Consider the following 21,986-nt stretch of genomic DNA (forward strand, 5'->3'; position numbering starts at 1 on the left):
AAGTTTGTGAGTGCTTTTGGTGACAAGCCGAATTTCTTCAGCCTCCTGAGGTTGAAGAGGCGCTGCTGCGCCTTCTTCACGATGCTGTCTGTGTGAGTGGACCAATTCAGTTTGTCTGTGATGTGTATGCTGAGGAACTTAAAACTTGCTACCCTCTCCACTACTGTTCCATCGATGTGGATAGGGGGGTGTTCCCTCTGCTGTTTCCTGAAGTCCACAATCATCTCCTTAGTTTTGTTGACGTTGAGTGTGAGGTTATGTTCCTGACACCACACTCCGAGGGCCCTCACCTCCTCCCTGTAGGCCGTCTCGTCGTTGTTGGTAATCAAGCCTACCACTGTTGTGTCGTCCGCAAACTTGATGATTGAGTTGGAGGCGTGCGTGGCCACGCAGTCGTGGGTGAACAGGGAGTACAGGAGAGGGCTCAGAACGCACCCTTGTGGGGCCCCAGTGTTGAGGATCAGCGGGGAAGAGATGTTGTTGCCTACCCTCACCACCTGGGGGCGGCCCGTCAGGAAGTCCAGTACCCAGTTGCACAGGGCGGGGTCGAGACCCAGGGTCTCGAGCTTGATGACGAGCTTGGAGGGTACTATGGTGTTGAATGCTGAGCTGTAGTCGATGAACAGCATTCTCACATAGGTATTCCTCTTGTCCAGATGGGTTAGGGCAGTGTGCAGTGTGGTTGAGATTGCATCGTCTGTGGACCTATTTGGGCGGTAAGCGAATTGGAGTGGGTCTAGGGTGTCAGGTAGGGTGGAGGTGATATGGTCCTTGACTAGTCTCTCAAAGCACTTCATGATGACGGATGCCGTCTGGGCCTGCAGCCTTGCGAGGGTTAACACGTTTAAATGTCTTACTCACCTCGGCTGCAGTGAAGGAGAGACCGCATGTTTTCGTTGCAGGCCATGTCAGTGGCACTGTATTGTCCTCAAAGCGGGCAAAAAACTTATTTAGTCTGCCTGGGAGCAAGACATCCTGGTCCGTGACTGGGCTGGATTTCTTCCTGTAGTCCGTGATTGACTGTAGACCCTGCCACATGCCTCTTGTGTCTGAGCCGTTGAATTGAGATTCTACTTTGTCTCTTTACTGGCGCTTAGCTTGTTTGATAGCCTTGCGGAGGGAATAGCTGCACTGTTTGTATTCGGTCATGTTACCAGACACCTTGCCCTGATTAAAAGCAGTGGTTTCAGTTTTCAGTTTCACACGAATGCTGCCATCAATCCACGGTTTCTGGTTAGGGAATGTTTTAATCGTTGCTATGGGAACGACATCTTCAACGCGCGTTCTAATGAACTCGCACACCGAATCAGCGTATTCGTCAATATTGTTATCTGACGCAATACGAAACATCTCCCAGTCCACGTGATGGAAGCAGTCTTGGAGTGTGGAGTCAGCTTGGTCGGACCAGCGTTGGACAGACCTCAGCGTGGGAGCCTCTTGTTTTAGTTTCTGTCTGTAGGCGGGGATCAACAAAATGGAGTCGTGGTCAGCTTTTCCGAAAGGGGGGTGGGGCAGGGCCTTATATGCGTCGCAGAAGTTAGAGTAACAATGATCCAAGGTCTTTCCACCCCTGGTTGCGCAATCGATATGCTGATAAAATTTAGGGAGTCTTGTTTTCAGATTAGCCTTGTTAAAATCCCCAGCTACAATGAATGCAGCCTCCGGATAAATCGTTTCCAGTTTGCAGAGAGTTAAATAAAGTTCGTTCAGAGCCATCGATGTGTCTGCTTGGGGGGGGGATATATACGGCTGTGATTATAATCGAAGAGAATTCTCTTGGTAGATAATGCGGTCTACATTTGATTGTGAGGAATTCTAAATCAGGTGAACAGAAGGATTTGAGTTCCTGTATGTTTCTTTCATCACACCATGTCACATAGGCCATATGGCATACGCCCCCGCCCCTCTTCTTACCAGAAAGATGTTTGTATCTGTCGGCGCGATGCGTGGAGAAACCCGTTGGCTGCACCGCTTCGGATAGCGTCTCTCCAGTGAGCCATGTTTCCGTGAAACTAAGAACGTTACAGTCTCTGATGTCCCTCTGGAATGCTACCCTTGCTCGGATTTCATCAACCTTGTTGTCAAGAGACTGGACATTGGCAAGAAGAATGCTAGGGAGTGGTGCACGGTGTGCCCGTCTCCGGAGTCTGACCAGAAGACCACCTCGTTTCCCTCTCTTTCGGAGTCGTTTTTTGGGTCGCTGCATAGGATCCACTCCGTTGTCCTGTTTGTAAGGCAGAACACAGGATCCGCGTCGCGAAAAACATATTCTTGGTCGTACTGATGGTGAGTTGACGCTGATCTTATATTCAGTAGTTCTTCTCGACTGTATGTAATGAAACCTAAGATGACTTGGGGTACTAATGTAAGAAATAACACGTAAAAAAACAAAAAACTGCATAGTTTCCTAGGAACGCAAAGCGAGGCGGCCATCTCTGTCGGCGCCGGAACAACAACAAAAATTACAGAAACATTGCATCACTTAATGCGTCCAACTGAATCTAACAGGCCTGAGGTTGAGCCACTCTTTGGTCTGCCACAAACTTTATTTGCCACATGCGCCAAGTTCAACAAGTATAGACCTTACCGTGAAATGCTTACTTACTTACTTACCTTAATCAACAGTGCAGATCAAGAAATGTTAAAAGAAATGTTAAAAACAAAATTTAACAAATAAACTAAAGTAAAAAATAAGAAAAAGTAACACAATAAAATAACAATAACGAGGCTATATACAGGGGGTACCGGTCGATGTGCGGGGGTACATGTTAGTCAAAGTAACTTGAACATGTAGGTAGGGGTGAAGTGACTATGCATAGATAATAAACAGCGAGTAGCAGCAGTGTACAAAAAATGGTCCTAGACTTGGCGCTCCGGTACCACTTTCCGTGCGGTATCAGAGAAAACAGTCTATGACTTGGGTGACTGGAGTCTCTGACAATTTTTTGGTCTTTCCCCTGACACCGCCAATTATATAGGTCCTGGGTGGCAGGAAGCTTGACCCCAGTGATGTGCTGGGCAGCATGCACTACCCTCTGTAGCGCCTTACGGTCAGATGCCGAGCAGTTGCCATACCAGGCAGTGATGCAACCAGTCAGGATGCTCTTGATTGGGCAGCTGTAAAGGTTTTTGAGGATCTGGGGATCCATGCCAAATCTTTTCAGTCTCCTGAAGGGGAAAAGGTGTTGTCGTGCCCTTTTCACAACTTTCTTGGTGTGTTTGGACCATGATAGTTCGTTGGTGATGTGGATCTGTTGGGGCGGTATGCGAATTGGAGTGGGTCTAGGGTATCCGGGAGGATGCTGTTGATGTGAGCCATGATCAGCCATGAGTGCTACGGGGCGGGAATCATTTAGGCAGGTTACCTTCACTGCCTTGGGCACAGGGACTATGGTGTCTGCTTGAAACATGTAGGTATTACAGACTTGGTCAGGGAGAGGTTGAACATGTCATTGAAGACACTTGCCAGTTAGTTCGCACATACTTTGAGTACACATCCTGGTAATCCGTCTGGCCCTGCAGCTTTGTGAATGTAACCTGTTTAAAGGTCTTACTCACATCGGCTACCGAGAGTGTTATCAGACAGTCGTCCAGAACAGCTCGTCCTCTCGTGTATGCTTCAGTGTTGCTTGCCTTGAAGCGAGCATAAAGGGCATTTAGCTCATCTGGTAGGCTCACATCTGGGTTTCCCTTTGTAGTTCGTAATAGTTTTCAAGCCCTGCCACTTCCAACGAGCTTCAGAGCCAGTGTATTAGGATTCAATCTTAATCCTGTATTGACGCTTTGCTTGTTTGATGGTTCATCTGAGGGCATAGCGGGATTTCTAGCTCTAGCCTTTAGCTCGATGCGGATGTTGCCTGTAATCCATGGCTTCTGGTTGGGATATGTATGTACGGTCACTGTGGGGACGACGTCGTCGATGCACTTATTGATTAAGCCGATGACTGAGGTAGTATACTCCTCAATGTCATTGGATGAATCCCGGGAACATATGATACACATTAGTTGTGGAGTAGTACTTAGTCCAGGCTACAAAGAGGTTGAGCTGAAGACGACTGAGGACGACATCAGGGCCTTCAAGCCAACTCCATTTCCATCGGCTGGAATCATAGGAAGGCTACAGGAAGGCTACAGAGAAGCTGAGGACAATATCAGGGCCAGCCACCCAATTTCATCATCTGGCATCGATAATCAGGCATCACCATCATCAAATAATTTAGCCTAACTCCAGTGGGTTGCCACTTTCCAGAAGCTCCAGTCTCCGCCATAAGCGGGCACACTGTTGTGAAAGAACTCTCCGATGCTGGCTCCATTACCATTAAAAGCAAATTCGTTGTTTTGTTAATCTATTCAATTGTTTTGTCTACCTTATTTATTTCTCTTTATCTGTAGGCCTGTACTGCAATTCAGATTTTAGCTGCGTAATAATACAATAAACCTTTCATTTAAAAAATCACACTATCAGGGACAACAGTGTCAGATCAAAGGATGTGATTGTGACAGTCTCGTGATGCTGAAAGGACGCTGACTGTAATACGCAGCGCATTCCACTCAGACATAATAAGCCAGTAGGTCCCAATCATAAGAACACAAAAACACAACCATTAGGCTAAGCAATTCCCAATAGAAATGTACAACTGTTACTTCCCATTAACATATTTTTCACATTCCGCACACAAAGTAACTGGTGATCTAAAGTTTGAATGCAACGGTGTTTCACACAGATAAGTTATTTTCAAAGACATAGCTCCGACCGCAAGCGAGCTTCAATAAAAACACAGTCCCACCCACTAGATGATGATCATTTTAAACTGACACTACATGACCAAAATTATGTGGACACATACTGATCGGACATCTCATTCCAAAATTGTGGGCGTTAATATGCAACACCTACCTCAACAAACCATTTCTGTATGGACCTCACATTCTGCAAGATGGCATTGTCACGCTGAAACAGGAAAGGCCTTCTCCAAACTGTTGCCACAAATTTGGAAGGACAGAATTGTCTAGAATGTCATTGTATGCTGTAGTGTAATGATTTCCCTTCTCTGGAATTAAGGGGCCTGAACCATTAAAAACATCCCTATTGGCACTATACATGCTTGCAGGTAGCGTTCTCCTGGCATTTGCCAAACCCAGATTCTTCTGTCGGACTGCCAGATGGTGAAGCGTGATTCATCACTCCTCAGAACGTGTTTCCACTGCTCCTGAGTCAAATAGCGGCAAGCTTTACACCACTCCAGCTGACGCTTGGAGGCTTGTGTGCGGCTGATCGGCCATGGAAACCCATTTCGTGAAGCTCCCTATGAACAGTTCTTGTGCTGATGTTGCTTCCAGAGGCAGTTTGGAACTCGGTAGTGAGTGTTGCAACCAAGAACAGACGATTTTTACGTGATACGCATTTCAGCACTCAGCAGTCACATTCTGTGAGCTTGTGTGGCCTACCACTTCGCAGCTGAGCCGTTGTTGCTCCTAGACATTTCCAATTCACAATAACAGCACTTACAGTTGGCCGGTGCAGCTCTAGCAGGGCAGAAATTTGATGAACTGACTTGTTGGGAAGGCGGCATCCTATAACGATGCCATGTTGAAAGTCACTGAGCTCTTCAGTAAGGCCATTCCACTGACAATGTTTGTCTATGGAGATTGCATGGTGGTGTGCTCAATTTTGTTCTTCCAATTTCTGATTGGATGTTTTTTTGTCTTCAGTGTTAACCCTTTCCTTTCCAACACAAACTCTGCTATTTTTAAACGGTTGCGCGAGGATGGTAATTTACCTGTCTTTTGTCAGCTCGCTTGCGCTCAGATGAGAGGGATAGAATATTATTATTTGAGGTGTATTTGAGGTGTGTCCTTAAAAACATGATCCAAAGTGCTAATTTCAGGCAATTGCTGGTAGGGATATTTAAAGCTTCGATATGTAACTTTTTGGGCGACCCAACCAAATTCACATATAAAGTAAATTATAGATCTGTCATTCTCATTGTAAGCAAGTCTAAGAAGCAGTACTGTAGGTCTGTTCTATGCGCTATTTCTATGCTTTCTGTTTTCAAGTTTCGTTTTTGCATCTTTTACTTTCGGTTTTGTACACCAGTTTCAAACAGCTGAAAATACAATACTTTTGGTTATTGAAAATATATTTCACAGGACTTTAGATGATTATTGAAAATATATTTCTCTCAGGGGTGCAACTTTGGTTTTAGAAGTGGGGGGACATGATTATGTCAGATAAACACTCCAAACAGCCTACCTGACCGCTAGGAGTCGTCCGCATGGTCCTAAACTCCAAGCGGGCTGTCATTGTGCCTTTTTCTGAGGAGTGGCTTCTGTCTGGACACTCTACAATAAAGGCCAGATTGGTGGAGTGCTGCAGGGATGGTTGTCCAACTGGAAGGTTCTTCCATTTCCACAGAGGAACTCTGGAGCTCTGTCAGAGTGACCATCAGGTTCTTGTTCCCCTCCCTGGCCAAGGCCCTTCTCCCCCGATTGCTCAGTTTGGCCAGGCAGCCAGCTCTGGGAAGAGTCTTGGTGGTTCCAAACTTCTTCCATTTAAGAATGATACCCTTCCCCAGATCTGTGCCTCGACACAATCCTGCCTCGGAGCTCTACAGACAATTCCTTCCACCTCAGGGCTTTGTTTTGCTCTGTCGACTGTGGGACCTTATATAGACAGGTCTGCGTCTTTCCAAATCATGTCCAATCAATTTAATTTACTTCAAGTTGTAGAAACATCTCAAGGATGATCAATGGGAACAGGATGCACCTGAGCTCAATTTCGAGTCTCATAGAGAAGGATCTGACTACTTTTTTTAAATAAATAGCTAAATATTCTTAACCTGGTTTTCGCTTTGTCATCATGAGGTATTGTGTGTAGATTGATGAGGAAAAAATATATACTACCATTCAAAAGTTTTGGGTTACTTAGAAATGTCCTTGTTTTCTATGAAAAAATAAGTGAAATTAGTTGCAAAATTAATAGGAAATATAGTCAAGACATTGACAAGGTTATAAATAATGATTTTTATTGAAATAACAATTATGTCCTTCAAGCTTTGCTTTCGTCAAAGAATCCTCAATTTGCAGCAATTACAGCCGTGCAGACCGTTGGCATTCTAGTTGTCAATTTGTTGAGCTAATCTGAAGAGATTTCATCCCATGCTTCCTGAAGCACCAATCCAACAGGTTGGATTGGCTTGATGTGCACTTCTTATGTATCATACGGTCAAGCTGCTCCCACAACAGCTCAATAGGGTTGAGATCCAGTGACTGTGCTGGCCACTCCATTATAGACAGAATACCAGCTGACTGCTTCTTCCTTAAATAGTTATTGCATAGTTTGGAGCTGTGCTTTGGGTCATTGTCCTGTTGTAGAAGGAAATTGGCTCCAATTAAGCGCCGTCCACAGTGTATGGCATGGTGTTACAAAATGGAGTGATAGCCTTCCTTCTTCAAGATCCCTTTTACCCTGTACAAATCTCCCACTTTACCACCACCAAAGCACCCCCAGACCATCACATTGCCTCCACCATGCCTGACAAGCACTCCTCCAGCATATTTTAATTTTTTCTGTATCTCACAAATATTCTTCTTTGTGATCCGAACACCTCAAACTTAGATTTGTCTGTCCATAAAAAAAAATTCCCGATCTTCCTCTGTCCAGTATCTGTGTTCCTTTTCCCATCTTAATATTTTCTTTATATTGGCCAGTCTGAGGTATGGCTTTTTCTTTGCAACTCTGTCTAGAAGGCCAGCATCCTGGAGTCGCCTTTTCACTGTTGACGTTGAGACTGGTGTTTTGCAGGTACTATTTAATGAAGCTGCCTGTTGAGGGCATCTGTTTCTCAAACTAATGTACTTGTCCTTTAGCTCAGTTGTGCACTGGGGCCTCCCACTCCTCTTTGTATTCTGGTTAGAGCCAGTTTGCGCTGTTCTGTGAAGGGAGAAGTACATAGCGTTGTACCAGATCTTCAGTTTCTTGGCAATTTCTCGTATGAAATAGCCTTAATTTCTCAGAACAAGAATAGACTTATGAGTTTCAGAAGAAATGTCTTTGTTTCTGGACATTTTGAGTCTGTAATCGAACCCACAAATGCTGATGCTCCAGATACTCAGCTAGTCTAAAGAAGGCCAGTTGTATTGCGTCTTTAATCAGAACAGCAGTTTTCAACTGTGCTAAAATAATTGAAAAAGTGTTTTCTAATGATCCATTATAATTAATTATTAAAATTATAAACTTGGATTAGCTAACACAGTGTGGCATTGGGACACAGGAGTGATGGTTGCTGATAATGGGCCTCTGTACACCTATGTAGATATTCCATTAAAATATCGTCAATTTCCAGCTACAATAGTAATTTACAACATGACTACATTGTATTTCTGATCAATTTGATGTTATTTCAATGGCCAAAAAAACAGCTTTTCTTTCAATAACAAGGAATATTTCTAATTGGCCCCAAACATTTGAACAGTAGTGTATATTTAACACATTTTAGAATAAGGCTGTAACTTAACAAAATGGGTAAAAAGTCAAGTGGTCTGAATACTTTCCCGAATGCATTGTATTAGAGCAGGATTTTGTGTAATGCTGCACATTACGGGTTGGTGTGGACAAGGCCAGTCGGCAGGGAGGCTTGTTATCGGTTATTCATGGTTAACCTTGCTTCGGTGAACCTTCTGAGAGCTAGAGAAGCCTGTGACTCACCCAGTACTTGAATATCAAACACACAGCTGTCCAAGAAAAAGCAAGTGTGTACCTTCAATAACCAAGCTATGACGATGCAGCCTGTTTGATTTGAGACTTTGAATCCAACCCTCAATCAGGAAGGGAGGGGGAGAGTGAAGGGGATCATCTGCTTGAGGATGTGGAGCGCTGCTTCTGGGAATCTCTCCCCCATGAGGAGGAGATGTGCTGATGATGAGAAAAGTAAACAAGCACGCAAACACATACAAGTAATTTTCCGTTGTTTGGCTTCATATACTTTCCCTCCACTTAAACATTTGCCTAAAATAAATGATTTATCTCAGATCATTCAGATTCAGAAGAAAAGGACATTGTGACAATAGATAATCAATCAGAGAAAGTATGCCTTGCTTTAAAGTTGCTGTTCATCCAACCAAAAAGCTGATTTCCTTTCTGACACATTTTCCAAAAGTAAACATCTCAAGGGCAACCCTGAGGGTGTCTGCTGTCTGTCTGTCCGTATGATGGCAGAGTGTTCTCTCATCACTCCATCACATCTCAAACACCAGCAGTAGACGTGCTCACTCATTGTCTCAGTGCAGCTGTGACAGCGTTCTGTCTGCTGAGTGAGGACCAGGGTGTGGTGCAGGGGCCGAGTCTCATCACCATGGTCACAGCTGGCCACACGCACTCAGAAGCCGGCTTATATCCCAGGCATGCGGGGGCCTCCCAGCGTCCTCACTTCCTTCTGAGGAGCCTCCCCCAATCACAGGTTCCGCTCTACTGGTAGCTGTTGTCAAGCCAACAGAGCTCTCTGACCTGCAGCATTACTTCCCAAACAACTACAACAACAACAAAACAAGGCATGAGCACTGTGAACACTGGGCTGGTTGGTTCTCCAGTGGCTGTTTAATATTGAAGTCCCATATTTATTATAAAAAGATTGTTATTTATTATTTTCAATTTTTTTTTATTTTATTGTTATTACGCTGCACATTTAGCTCTTACTTTTCCTGGGCCTTGTTGTAGAAAGGAGTGGATGTGTAAAGTTAGTTTGATTGTTGAGGTTTTGATCACCAGTGAAACAATTTACCATAAAGTTATTGATAACTGAATGTCTTTAAGTACATTAAGGCTGACAACTGTTTCATGGTGACATGCATCTCCTCCTGTCCCATGCAGAGTGGTGACAATGAAAACCCAAACTGTGTGGGGATAGAGGGAGTGCTGGAGGCGTACTTCCAGGGCCTCAGAACGGTCCAACTCTACGGACCCACCAACTTCTCTCCAGTCATCAACCAGGTGGCACGGTAAGGAGACCACAATGGACTAGACCTCTGGAAACCTCTGACACACTACATACTCATAATATGATCTCAGTAGACAATAGAGGAATTAACTTGATTTGAATGCAAGGTGCAACACTACTATCTAGTGGGCGGCAGGTAGCCAAGCCGGCTTTAAACTTTCTCTTGAAAGTTGTAATAGTAGAATGCACAAGGTGAAATTTAGAAACTGGGTAGTGCATCATCAATTCCTTTTGCCATGTTGGTCATTGCATACCTTAGAGAGCTATTTATAACTTGTTAGAAATGTCCAGATTAACTAGCCCATTTTTTTAGCCCTTAGATATTGTTGTATTTTTTTTGTCACTCGAATATCACATGAATACACATTAGACATGGCTAAATGTTATTTGCAACCCATGACAAAATATGTAGAATTGCAGGCAATAAGCTTTAAACATGCAAAATTCTCTCCACCAACAAGAGGCGTGTGAACAGTTTGTGTCAGGAACATTGCTTGTGCCCATAGAAATAGGCGTGGTGCGTGCACAGGGGAGGAGCACGGGATTTTCCTCAATGCTGGAAGAGGGGCCTCAAGTGAAAACATTTGGGAACCCCTGTACTAGATTAGAACGCACACATACACACAGCCCCTTGACATGCAAGGCTATACTATGTACTTGAAGCTGTTATCTCTGCCAGGCTCTTTCTCCCCAAGCCAGCGATCCTCTCCCTCTTACGAGCAGATGGCTGGCGCACGTATTATTCATTCTTAATATTCCCTGTACAGGCAGGCTTCATACCTTACATAGAGCACACGCTCCTGTTGCATAGATAATGTGCTACATTGTCTTGGACCAGAGTGTCTGGAGGAGGGTTTATACAGTATGAATCTATTGGGGCTCATTGTAGGAGCGCCAACAGCACCATGTGGAGAATGTGCGTGGAGAATGTGTCTTTCGGACAACTGATGTTCTTCTGTAGCTTCTGCTCTGAGTAGTATGCATGTTTCTGTGTGCTGAGAGCATTTGTCTTCTCCAGAGTGTTATTTAGAAGTTTTTGGTGCTACTCAAATCATGGAGGCTGTAATTTCAGGAGAGCACTGGCTAAGAATAAAATTTGAAATACGGTTTTAGCATTCAGTCTACTGACCATGTGATTGCAAAGGGAAGAGGACAGTGCAACAGGGCATTGCCAGGCCATTCTAGCAACTGTGTAAAGTGACCTGAATAATAACCAGTCATCCCTATGAGCACAAGAAGTTGACAATACAGTACCAGTCAAAAGTTTGGAGACACCTACAGTACTGATTCAAGGGTTTTTCTACATTGTAGAATAATAGTGAATATATCAAAACTATGAAATAACACAATTGGAATCATATAGTAACCAAAAAAGTGTTAAACAAATCAAAATATATTTTATATTTCAGATTCTTCAAAGCAGCCACCCTTTGCCTTGATCACAGCATTGCACAATCTTGGCATTCTCTGAACCAGCTTCATGAGGTAGTCACCTGGAATGCATTTCAATTAACTGGTGTGCCTTGTTCATTTGTGAAATTTCTTTCATTCTTAATGCGTTTGAACCAATCAGTTGTGTTGTGACAAGGTAGGGGGGTATACAGAAGATAGCCCTATTTGGTAAAAGACCAGGTCCATATTATGGCAAGAACAGCTCAAATAAGCAAAGAGAAATGACAGTCCATCATTACTTTAAGACATGAAGGTCAGTCAATCTGGAACATTTCAAGAACTTTGAAAGTTTCTTCAAGTGCAGTCGCAAAAACCATCAAGCGCTATGATGAAACTGCCTCTCATGAGGACCGTCACAGGAAAGGAAGACCCAGAGTTACCTCTGCTGCAGAGTTCATTAGAGTTACCAGTCTCAGAAATTGCAGGCCAAATAAATGCTTCACAGAGTTCAAGTAACAGACACATCTCAACATCAACTGTTCAGAGGAGACTGCGTGAATCAGGCCTTTGTGGTCGAATTGCTGCAAAGAAACCACTACTAAAGGACACCAATAAGAAGAAGAGACTTGCTTGGGCCAAGAAACACAAGCAATGGACTCATCAGACCAGTGGATATCTGTCCTTTGGTCTGATGAGTCCAAATTTGAGATTTAACCAGTCAGTGATTTAACCAGCATGGCTACCACAGCATTCTGCAGCGATACGCCATCCCATCAGGTTTGCGCTTAATGGGGACAATCATTTGTTTTTCAACAGGACAATGAACCAACACACCTCCAGGCTGTGTAAGGGCTATTTGACCAAGAAGGGGAGTGATGGAGTGCTGCATCAGATGACCTGGCCTCCACAATCACCCGACCTCAACCCAATTGAGAGGGTTAAGGATGTGTTGGACCGCAGAGTGAAGGAAAAGCAGCCAACAAGCGCTCAGCATATGTGGGAACTCCTTCAAGACCATTGGACAAGCATTCCAGGTGAAGCTGGTTGAGAGAATGCCAAGAGTGTGCAAAACTGTGGCTACTTTGAAGAATCTCCGATATAAAATATATTATGATTTGTTTAACACTTTTTTGGTTACTACATCATTCCATATATGTTATTTCATAGTGTTGATGTCTTCACTATTGTTCTACAATGTAGAAAATAGTTTTAAAAAATAAAGGAAAACCCTTGAATGAGTAGGTGTGTCCAAACTTTTGACTGCTACTGTATGGATTTTGGGTTGAAAAGATGTTGAAAAGACATCTTTCAACCAATTTTGATCTTTGAGAAGTGTACTAGCCCCTGTGTCATCCCGCTACCCTTACAGCTCACTGTTACCTGTCTAACATCCCGTAGGTCTTTATATGTCTCTGACACCCCTGGATTTTAGATATATCAGAGCGCAGTAAATCCCTCGGGCAGGGGGGGATAGTGGAACATCTTATTTACCTTTATTAGGAATGTAATCTCGGAGCCTAAACCAGGTGAAGGACACTCCAGGGAGAACATTGCCGACTCAGACAAACAACTGTGAGACGCGTCTTGGAGCTTGTCTAACATAATAACACATTGGGCCTGGAATGTATTGACTGTCTCTGTTGTTCATTTTATTCCTCACAGTGCCTGTGGCTCAGTTGGTGAAATTGGAATGAAGGGGATTTGGAAAAAATGTAATTTTTCTCTTTTGTTTTTGTTCGCTCCTCTCGTTCTGAGATGAGAGGTGCCAACTGGGTAATGCCAGAGGTCAAAGTGTCTTGGCTCACTGGATAACGGTCCTTAATTACAGTATCTCTCTAGTGAGAGGCTGTAAAACATTTGCCATCACATATAAACTCACTCACTCTCAATCTCACTCCGGCACACACTCCTAACACTGCTTGTTTATGCTCTTGTGTGTGTGTGTGTGTGTGTATGTGTGCGTGTGCGTGTGCGTGCGTGCATGTGCTCCCTCAGGTCTGCACAGGATGTGACAGATGGCTCTCAGTACTTTGTGTTGTTGATGATCACAGACGGAGTTATCTCTGACATGGTGCAGACCAAGGAGGCTGTGGTCAACGTGAGTGGAGTACACAGTACAGTTCCTCCTTCAGCAGGGCCATCTTATCTGCAGACAGTGCACTATCGAGGCTGTCTGAAAACCAAGCATAGCCTACTACTGTTTGTCTGTAATTCCTCTTTCTTTCCCTACAGGCAGCTGCTCTCCCCATGTCCATCATCATCGTAGGGGTTGGACCTGCAAAGTTTGACGGTGAGTGTGGCGCCCCTGAAGGTAGAATAGAGAAGCACAGTGGCTCCTGCACAGCTGTTATTATATTTTTAAGGTGCATTTCTCCTTTGAGTGTTCCTTTAGAAAGTCAGTGTTGCAGTGTCAAGTATCCAGGCCCTCTTCAGATCAATGACTCCTTAAGGGGAGAGAGGGAGGGATCGAGGCTAGTCTCTGTTTCAGCCCAGTGAGGTGTAACTCTGGGCATCATCTGCGCTCGATTCTGCTGAATTTTCCCCTTGGTTAGGCAATCGAACGCTGTGAAGTCAGTCAGGCATTGCAGAGGTCATGAGTTCAGACCGCTTGATGGCACTTCAGGAGAGAAACTCTTCAGAAGTAGCTATGTCTGAAAATGTGTGTTGATATGTGTGCTTCAAGGCTTGTTGTCTGGTTTATTTTCCTTTTGCTGCACTCCTGTGTGTGTGTGTGTCTGTGCATTCGTGTGGATGTGTCTATCTATGAGTTTGTGTACTGTAGTGTGGCAGGATTGTGTGCAGTTATGAATACTTGTTGATGTCTGGGTTGAGTTGTCCGAGTATCAGACTCAATGAGAAGAGTCCTCAATGAGGTTTTCTATAAGCCAGCTGAATTATGTAAGCCTTTTAGAATTACCTTTCTTTTCAAAAGCACTTACAGCATAAATGGGTCCACAGTGCTTAGCAGTGATTAGTCCGATTTTAAATAACTGCTAGGAGCACATAACATTTTCCTTCTAGTATCTGTAGATGTTTTGACTTCAACTGTTGCCCAGAGTGCTAGTTCTGAAAAGCTTATCATATGTTGTGTTTCTGTCTAGCCATGGAGGAGCTGGATGGAGATGAGGTCAGAGTGTCCTCCAGAGGGCGCTTTGCTGAAAGAGACATTGTGCAGGTAGGCTGTGGCCAGACAACAAGTGAGTATCTCAATATCATTGATTCCTCGCATCCTCTCTCCTCGCCTCCTTCTCAAAAGCCATTGGATGGATGAAAAGGTCAGCAGTCTGACCTTCTCATCCAAGGGGGTTTGAGAAGCAGCAGAGGAATCAAGGAAATGCAACTGAGATTCTCCAAATTAAATTTTAATTTGTTGCTTTAGTCTTTGTTCAGTTTATTTGATGTTCATAATCAGTAGGACCAAGAAGTTTATTCTCCCAGACATTCAATACTTTCAGAACCCTACTACAGTAGTGTGTCCTGTCCGTGTTGTAATTCATCCCCCAACTCCCATACAGTTTGTTCCTTTCCGGGACTACATGGACCAATCAGGGAACCAGGTCCTGAGCATGGCCCGGCTGGCCAAAGACGTGCTGGCTGAGATCCCCGAGCAGCTTCTGGGCTTCATGAAGACCAGAGGCATCGAGCCCCGGCCTGCTCTCTCCTCATCAGAGCTGCCCAAGCTCCACAGGCATATCTGACACCTATCACTGTAGTGGGACAGCACCTCTCAACACCCTAACTGGGTCTACACACATTTGTTGTGCACATACACACACACTTGACATCTCTCTCATCTCTTCAAACCCTATGCCATCTCATTGCAAGTCGATGGCCCCTCTCCCTAACTCTACAGCGCACATACTGTAGCTAAACACAGTACAGTACATACACACATAGAATGAGTCTATGTATACATTGTGTATTTGAACACATAGGGGTGAGTAGATATAGCACCCAATGCAATACCCACATGCACAGTGATTTCTGAAGAGAAGGAATACATATAACTTACTATGCCATGATGTGACACAATACAAAGTTCACATGCATATGCAGAAGGGGGAGTTACAGACTGTGAAAGTTACTGATGTAGAATATACATATTTAAGAAACTGAGAAACAAAAATACTATTAGATTGTTCCTTTCAGCTCTGGAGTGTGTATATATATATATATGCAGTGTATGCAAAGCAGCTTAGACATCAACTGAATATAAAATACATAAACAACTGGACATATTGCTTTCAGCCCATACCTCCAAACCCACACCCTCTTTACATGAGGTTACTCTTTTTATACACATAAATCTGCTTGAATTACTGTATCCTATCCACTGGAATGACAGGAATACATGCTCTCATGTAACAAACAACATGTTTTATTTATGTTGACTTTCTACTTCATACAGATGTTGGATCTTAATTTGATCACTCTTTGGTCGCAGAAAATGTTCCTGCATATCAAGACATTCAAATGAGCCTTGTGATTTAGATATGTTCACTGAAAACCCGCAGTTGTCTTTTTCGCCATGTGGGGGTAGTCAAATCATTCTGATAATAGACAGCTATCAAAATCATCATCCCTCACTCACTCAAAAGCTAAAAGCACCAGACAGAATATGAATAAATGTCCTACTGCTACTGTAGGCCTATAGGTCCTATTACCACAAAATTAAAATGTATCCATACACATCAACAACCATCATCTTATATAGCTTAATAACACAACATAGATATTGGTCTCCACTATGACACAAGTGTATCCGAAATGTGGCCGTATGTTAGGCTACACCGAAACTATAGCTTAAGTAATTGCACACACAGGCCTATAATATCAGATGTAAAGACAAGATGAAATTGAGAATAGTGAGGTAGCCTACATTGGAGGGCAATGGTGCTTGAAAGAGACCGACTGATTTTAAAACCAAAAAGACACACAAAAAACACAACCCATGATTTTTCTTTATCTATAGTATATATATGACTCACCACCTAGATTTGGCTCCTATGTAGCAGAAGTTGAATTTATGTTTTTTACGTTGGATAAAAATAGAGACTCAGAGCTACAAAATGGAATATCATACACTGCATTTGAGTAACAATGGGAAAGTGATTCTGCTTTGAAAGTTGATAAACTTGTAAACTCACTATTGAGAAAATTGTATTTTAGTGTTTTGTGAGAGCTCTTCTTTGTCTACACCCATTCAGCATCATTCACACCCTCTTAAGCTTTAGCTCCACCCATCTCCTTGAGTTCAGAGCGCACAATTGATGCTCTGGCCAATGATTTGTTTACCTCTGGATAACATGAAAACAGCCAAACCAGCTCTGATGGCAACAATTTTGTTATGCCTTTTTGCAGATGTTTACTGACACCGGCCATATTCAACGGGTGTTGTACACTTTAGCTTAAGACATATAGCTAGCTACCTAGGTAAACAATTAACCTAGCTAGGTAAATAACATGTAAGATCACACACGTCACGTCACCTAACCTCAGCTAGGGAGCCAGCCGGCTAACGCTAGCTAACAGTACACTAGCTTGAAATGAAACCACTTTCTGTCAGAATTAGAAACGTGTAATGTCTGAAAATGTAGCTAGCTGGACTATCTTACCCGTATACATCATGATGCATGATGGACGCGTCTCCCTGTCACGGATCCACGCCACAAATGCCATTAGTTTGAAGATGTAATCCGGAAACAGGTGTTTTCTCATCTCTTTAGCTATCATACTCTAATTCCACTGATTTCAAAACTCGATCCACCAGAAAGTGGAGAGCAAAAAAGCCACGTTCGACAGGATTACCAACACAGACTGACCAGCTCAAATAGACAAGGCCTTCTACATGGCAGACCAATCCAAATTAATCTCTCGGCATGTCAAGCCCACTCATTATCTCAGCCAATCATGGTCAGTGGGTAGGTTGCTGACTTTTTATGTAGCTTAACCAACAAGGCTCGTAATTTAACAATTGTATTTGTATTTACAGGTGACATACAAGTTTGTTATTAAGGCACATGAAAGTTCACATGTTCCAGAAGGCATTTCTGCCAAAAACGCATTTGGATTTTTTTTTAAATGCTTTACGTTCAAACAGCTCTCCTGTGAAGTCGTGACTTGCGACATACGCCTAGCTTCCTGAATCAGGTCAAATATTATCGAAAAGAGGGCTACGAATCAACTGCCAAAATTATGTTCAATTGTATCCTGGGGTGGTCTAGCGGTCACGGCTGTGCAAATATAGACCAAATATGTTGCTGTGGGTTCGATTTTGTCCCACTCCCTTCTGGCAAATAACAAACGTTAAAACAGGTTAATATGCCCCACCAACATTAAACAACTATACAGAGTGCCCTTAAAGTGTTGAAATAAGTAAATAAAATCAATGATGAGAGAATAGTCAAATTAACTGATAACTGACATGGTGGTGTAGAAGGAAGACTTGAATGCCATGAACCAAGAGGTTGTGAGTTCAAATCCCAGGTGTGTACATATTTGATAATAATTACTGTATAAATGCACAATATGCACAATATAATCAGGTATGTCCAATACAGTGCCTTCAGAAAGTATTCACACCCCTTAGCTTTTTCCACATTTGTTGTGTTACAAAGTGGGATTTAATTGTCATTTTCTGTCAATGAACTACATAAAATACTATGATGTCAAAGTGGAAAACAATATAACACTATATCTTGATTTAATGCATCTTGGAATCACCTTTGGCAGTGATTACAGTCTTTTGGGGGTAAATCTCTAAGAGCTTTGCCACACCTGGATTGTGCAACATTTGCCCATTATTCTTTTCAAAATTCTTCAGCTCTGTCAAGTTGGTTGTTGATCATTGCTAGACAACCATTTTCAATTCTTGCCATAGATTTTCAGGCAAGTAAAAACTCTAACTGTGTGGATTTGGCCTTTGGTTATTGTCTTGCTGAAAGGTAAATTCATCTCCCAGTGTCTGGTGGAAAACAGACTGAACCAGTTTTTCCTGTAGGATTTAGCCTGTGCTTAGCTCCATTATGTTTAAAAAAGAATGTATCCTGAAAAACTCCTTAATAATTCAAATCATACCCATAACACAGCCACCAGTATGCTTGAAAGTATAGAGAGTGGTACTCAGTAATGTGTTGTATTGGATTTGCCCCAAATTGCTTTGCCACACTTTTTGCAGTATTACTTTAGTGCCTTGTTGCAAATAGAATGCATGTTTTGTAATATTTGTATTCTGTACAGACTTCCTTCTTTTCAATTAGGTTAGTATTGTGGAGTAACTACAATGTTGTTGACCCATCCTCAGTTTTTTCCTATCACAGTCATTAAACTCTGTGACTGTTTTAAAGTCACCATTGGCCTCATGGTGAAATCCCTGAGTGATTTCTTTCCTCTCTGGCAACTGTGTTAGGAAGGACACCTGTATCTTTGCAGTGACTGGGTGTATTGATACACCATCCAACGTTTAATTAATAACTTCCCCGTGATCAAAGGGATATTCAATATCTGCTTTTTACTTTTATTCATCTAGCAATAAGTGCCCTTTGCGAGGCTTTAGAAAACCTCCCTGGTCTTTGTGTTTGAAATTCACTGCTCGACCGAGAGACCTTACAATAATCTGTATATGTGGGGTACAGAAATAAGGTAGCCATTAAAAAATCCTGTTAAACACATAGAGAGTCCATGCAACGTATTATATTTTTACTCCTGAACTGATTTAGGCTTCCCATAACAAAGGGGTTGAATACTTATTGATTCAAAGCATTTCAGCTTTCCATTTTTTTATTAATTTGTAAACATTTCGAAAAACATAATTCCACTTTAGCATTATGGGGTATTGTGTGTAGGCCAGTGACAAACATCTCAATATAATACATTTTAAATTCAGGCTGTAACACAACAAGATGTGGAAAATTCAAGGTGTGTGAATACTTTCTGAAGGCACTGTATGCAAGCCAACCTTGCCAACAAACAAAAAGAGCTGTGGATCAGTGGTTCACCAATCAGGGCCTTTGATGGGCTTGGGACCATCAGGCGACATGCTGACAACAGATACACAGAAATGTTCTTGCAACGTTCCCATGAACTGTGTCTTGAACATTAATACCTTATATTCTGAGAACATGGCAACCATGTTCTGTGTATGTTTGGTGGGACGTTGATAGAATATTCTCCTACCCCACAGAAAACTGGACACATGAATGTTCTTGCAACGTTCCCGTGAAACACGTCTAGAACATTCCTATCCTTTGTTCTGAGAACATGTTAATCACGTTCCAAGTTCTATTTGACATTAAGGGAATGGTCTCTTGGAAACACTCCTTGCACATCACAGGAACATTCCTATGAACTTTAGTTAATGACCTTATGACCTTAACTTTAATGACCTTAACTTTAGTTAATGACCTTATGAGACACTAAAGGGAACATTCTCTAAAGTTGTGGGAGCATTTGTTGTTAGCTGGGTCAATCCCCTGAATGACTGGACAGTCCAGGGATATTTTATCCCGATCTTGATAAGAAATGACCATAGCAGGCGCTTTTATTTTAAAGACAATTGTATTTAATGGATAACATAAATAGAAAACAACTAAAATAATAATTGGCTAAACCAACATTAGTTTTTATTCAAACAAAGTGTCTGGTAAATTGCCACAGTAAATTTGCTATGGTAAACGAGGAAATATGTTATTTATATTGTACTGAATTCTTGTCAAATAGATAAATCGCCCTTAGTCTTCAAAAAGGACTACATTGTTCCAATGATAATACCAACCAGAGGGGAACATATCTTGAAAGACTTTGGTTTCGTTGAGCTGACACTTTTCTTTGATGTGTAAATTATCAGACTATTCGTTTTACTCCTTGAAAACATTGAAATAAATGCAATAAACTTGTGGGCCTAATGTAGGCTATAGACTATCTAAATTAATAGACACATTTACAATCCGATGGTGGAACTCCAAGGACAAACTTACAAGTCCTCTGAAGTTTTTAATTTCCACCTCAAAATCTCTGACCTGAATCTCAGCACATAGAGTTTATTTTAAATTTCTTTGTTTGTTTTCTCTTTCAATGGTGGAATCAGTCAACATAGCATTAATTGTTGCTTGCTAGGTCTGCATGTTCGATTAATTCATTTAGCCAACTGTACCTTGTACTATTTATAATCCCGTTTTATTTTGGACGTGCGCTCACAATCTAATTGTTATTTTCCAATTATTTATTCTTTCTTAAAGGAATTTTTCCAGGAGTGTGGCAGTCCCACTCCATTTGTAATTTTGTAGCTTTTATTGAAGAGATGAGCAGGGTCTGAAAAGAGGAAGATATTAGAAGGCATATCCATGGAAAGTAGGGGTGAGGACGGTGCTGCAGATTAAATAAATAAATCAATATAAAAAAAAAATGTTACAAATAAAATAGCAAAATCACCAAATTAGTGAACTAGGCCTTTATTATTACTCCTGTATGAGTTGAGAGAAATAATCACCAGCAGAGAGGAGAAAAAAATCTCCCTAATGGAAAAAAAATATACCCTCTACAAAGATGTACATTTATTATGATTCACATAAGAATTCACACCAGATGCACGGTTACTTGCACATAGTCTACATGGGCTGCTTGAACCAGAGCCCAGTGGAACTACAGTCTAAGTTACACTGCATGACCAAAAGTATGTGGACACCTGCTCGTCGAACATCTCATTCCAAAATCATGGCCATTAATATGGAGTTGGTCCCCCTTTGCTGCTATAACAGCCTCCACTCTTCCGGAAATGCATTCCACTAGATGTTTGAGCATTGCTGCGGGGACTTGCTTCCATTCAGCCCCAAGAGCATTAGTGAGGTTGGGCACTGATGTTGGGCGATTAGGCCTGGTTTACAGTCGACGTTCCAATTCATCCCAAAAGTGTTCGATGGGGTTGAGGTCAGGTCTCTGTGCAGGCCAGTCAAGTTTTTACACACCGATCTCGACAAATCAAATCATCATTGTCATGCTGAAACAGGAAAGGGCCTTCCCCAAACTGTTGCCACAAAGTTGGAAGCACGGAATCATCTAGAATATCATTGTATGCTATAGCTTTAAGATTTCCATTCACTGGAACTAAGGGGCCTAGCCCGAACCATGACAAACAGCCCCAGACCATTATTCCTCCTCCACCAATCTTTACAGTTGGCACTATACATTCCGTCAGGTAGCGTTCTCCTGACATCTGCCAAACCCAGATTCATCCGTCAGACTGCCAGATGGTGAAGCGTGACTCATCACTCCAGAGAATGCGTTTCCACTGCTCCTGAGCCAAATATCGACGAGCTTTACACCGCTCCAGCCGATGGTTGGCATTGCGTATGGTGATCTTAGGCTTGTATGCGACTGCTCGGCCATGGAAACACATTTCATGACGCTCTACAAACAGTTATTGCGCTGACGTTGCTTCCTGAGGCAGTTCGGGAACTCGGTAGTGAGTGTTGCAACCAAGGACAGAAGCGCTATTTTTTACACGCTATGTGCTTCAGCACTCAGCGGTCCCATTCTATGAGCTTGTGTGGCCTACCACTTTGTGGCTGAGCCGTTGTTGCTCCTTAACATTTCCACTTCACA

The 21,986-nt window shown here is 42.6% G+C and overlaps 1 protein-coding gene across 1 annotated transcript in view; it reads left to right on the plus strand.

The window, feature by feature from the left end:
• Window positions 1–21,165, plus strand: part of LOC112221635 (copine-9-like) — a 111,666-nt gene extending 90,501 nt beyond the window's left edge. Inside the window, exons 17-21 of the mRNA XM_042303613.1 lie at window positions 9,869–9,996; window positions 13,383–13,485; window positions 13,620–13,677; window positions 14,489–14,562; window positions 14,903–21,165. Coding sequence (XP_042159547.1) covers window positions 9,869–9,996; window positions 13,383–13,485; window positions 13,620–13,677; window positions 14,489–14,562; window positions 14,903–15,085 — 546 coding nt within the window. The 3' untranslated portion in view covers window positions 15,086–21,165. The remainder of the gene's footprint in view (window positions 1–9,868; window positions 9,997–13,382; window positions 13,486–13,619; window positions 13,678–14,488; window positions 14,563–14,902) is intronic.
• The last annotated feature ends 821 nt before the right edge of the window (window positions 21,166–21,986 follow it).

Source organism: Oncorhynchus tshawytscha, linkage group LG22 (assembly GCF_018296145.1).
Source record: "Oncorhynchus tshawytscha isolate Ot180627B linkage group LG22, Otsh_v2.0, whole genome shotgun sequence".
Taxonomy (NCBI): Eukaryota; Metazoa; Chordata; class Actinopteri; order Salmoniformes; family Salmonidae; genus Oncorhynchus; species Oncorhynchus tshawytscha.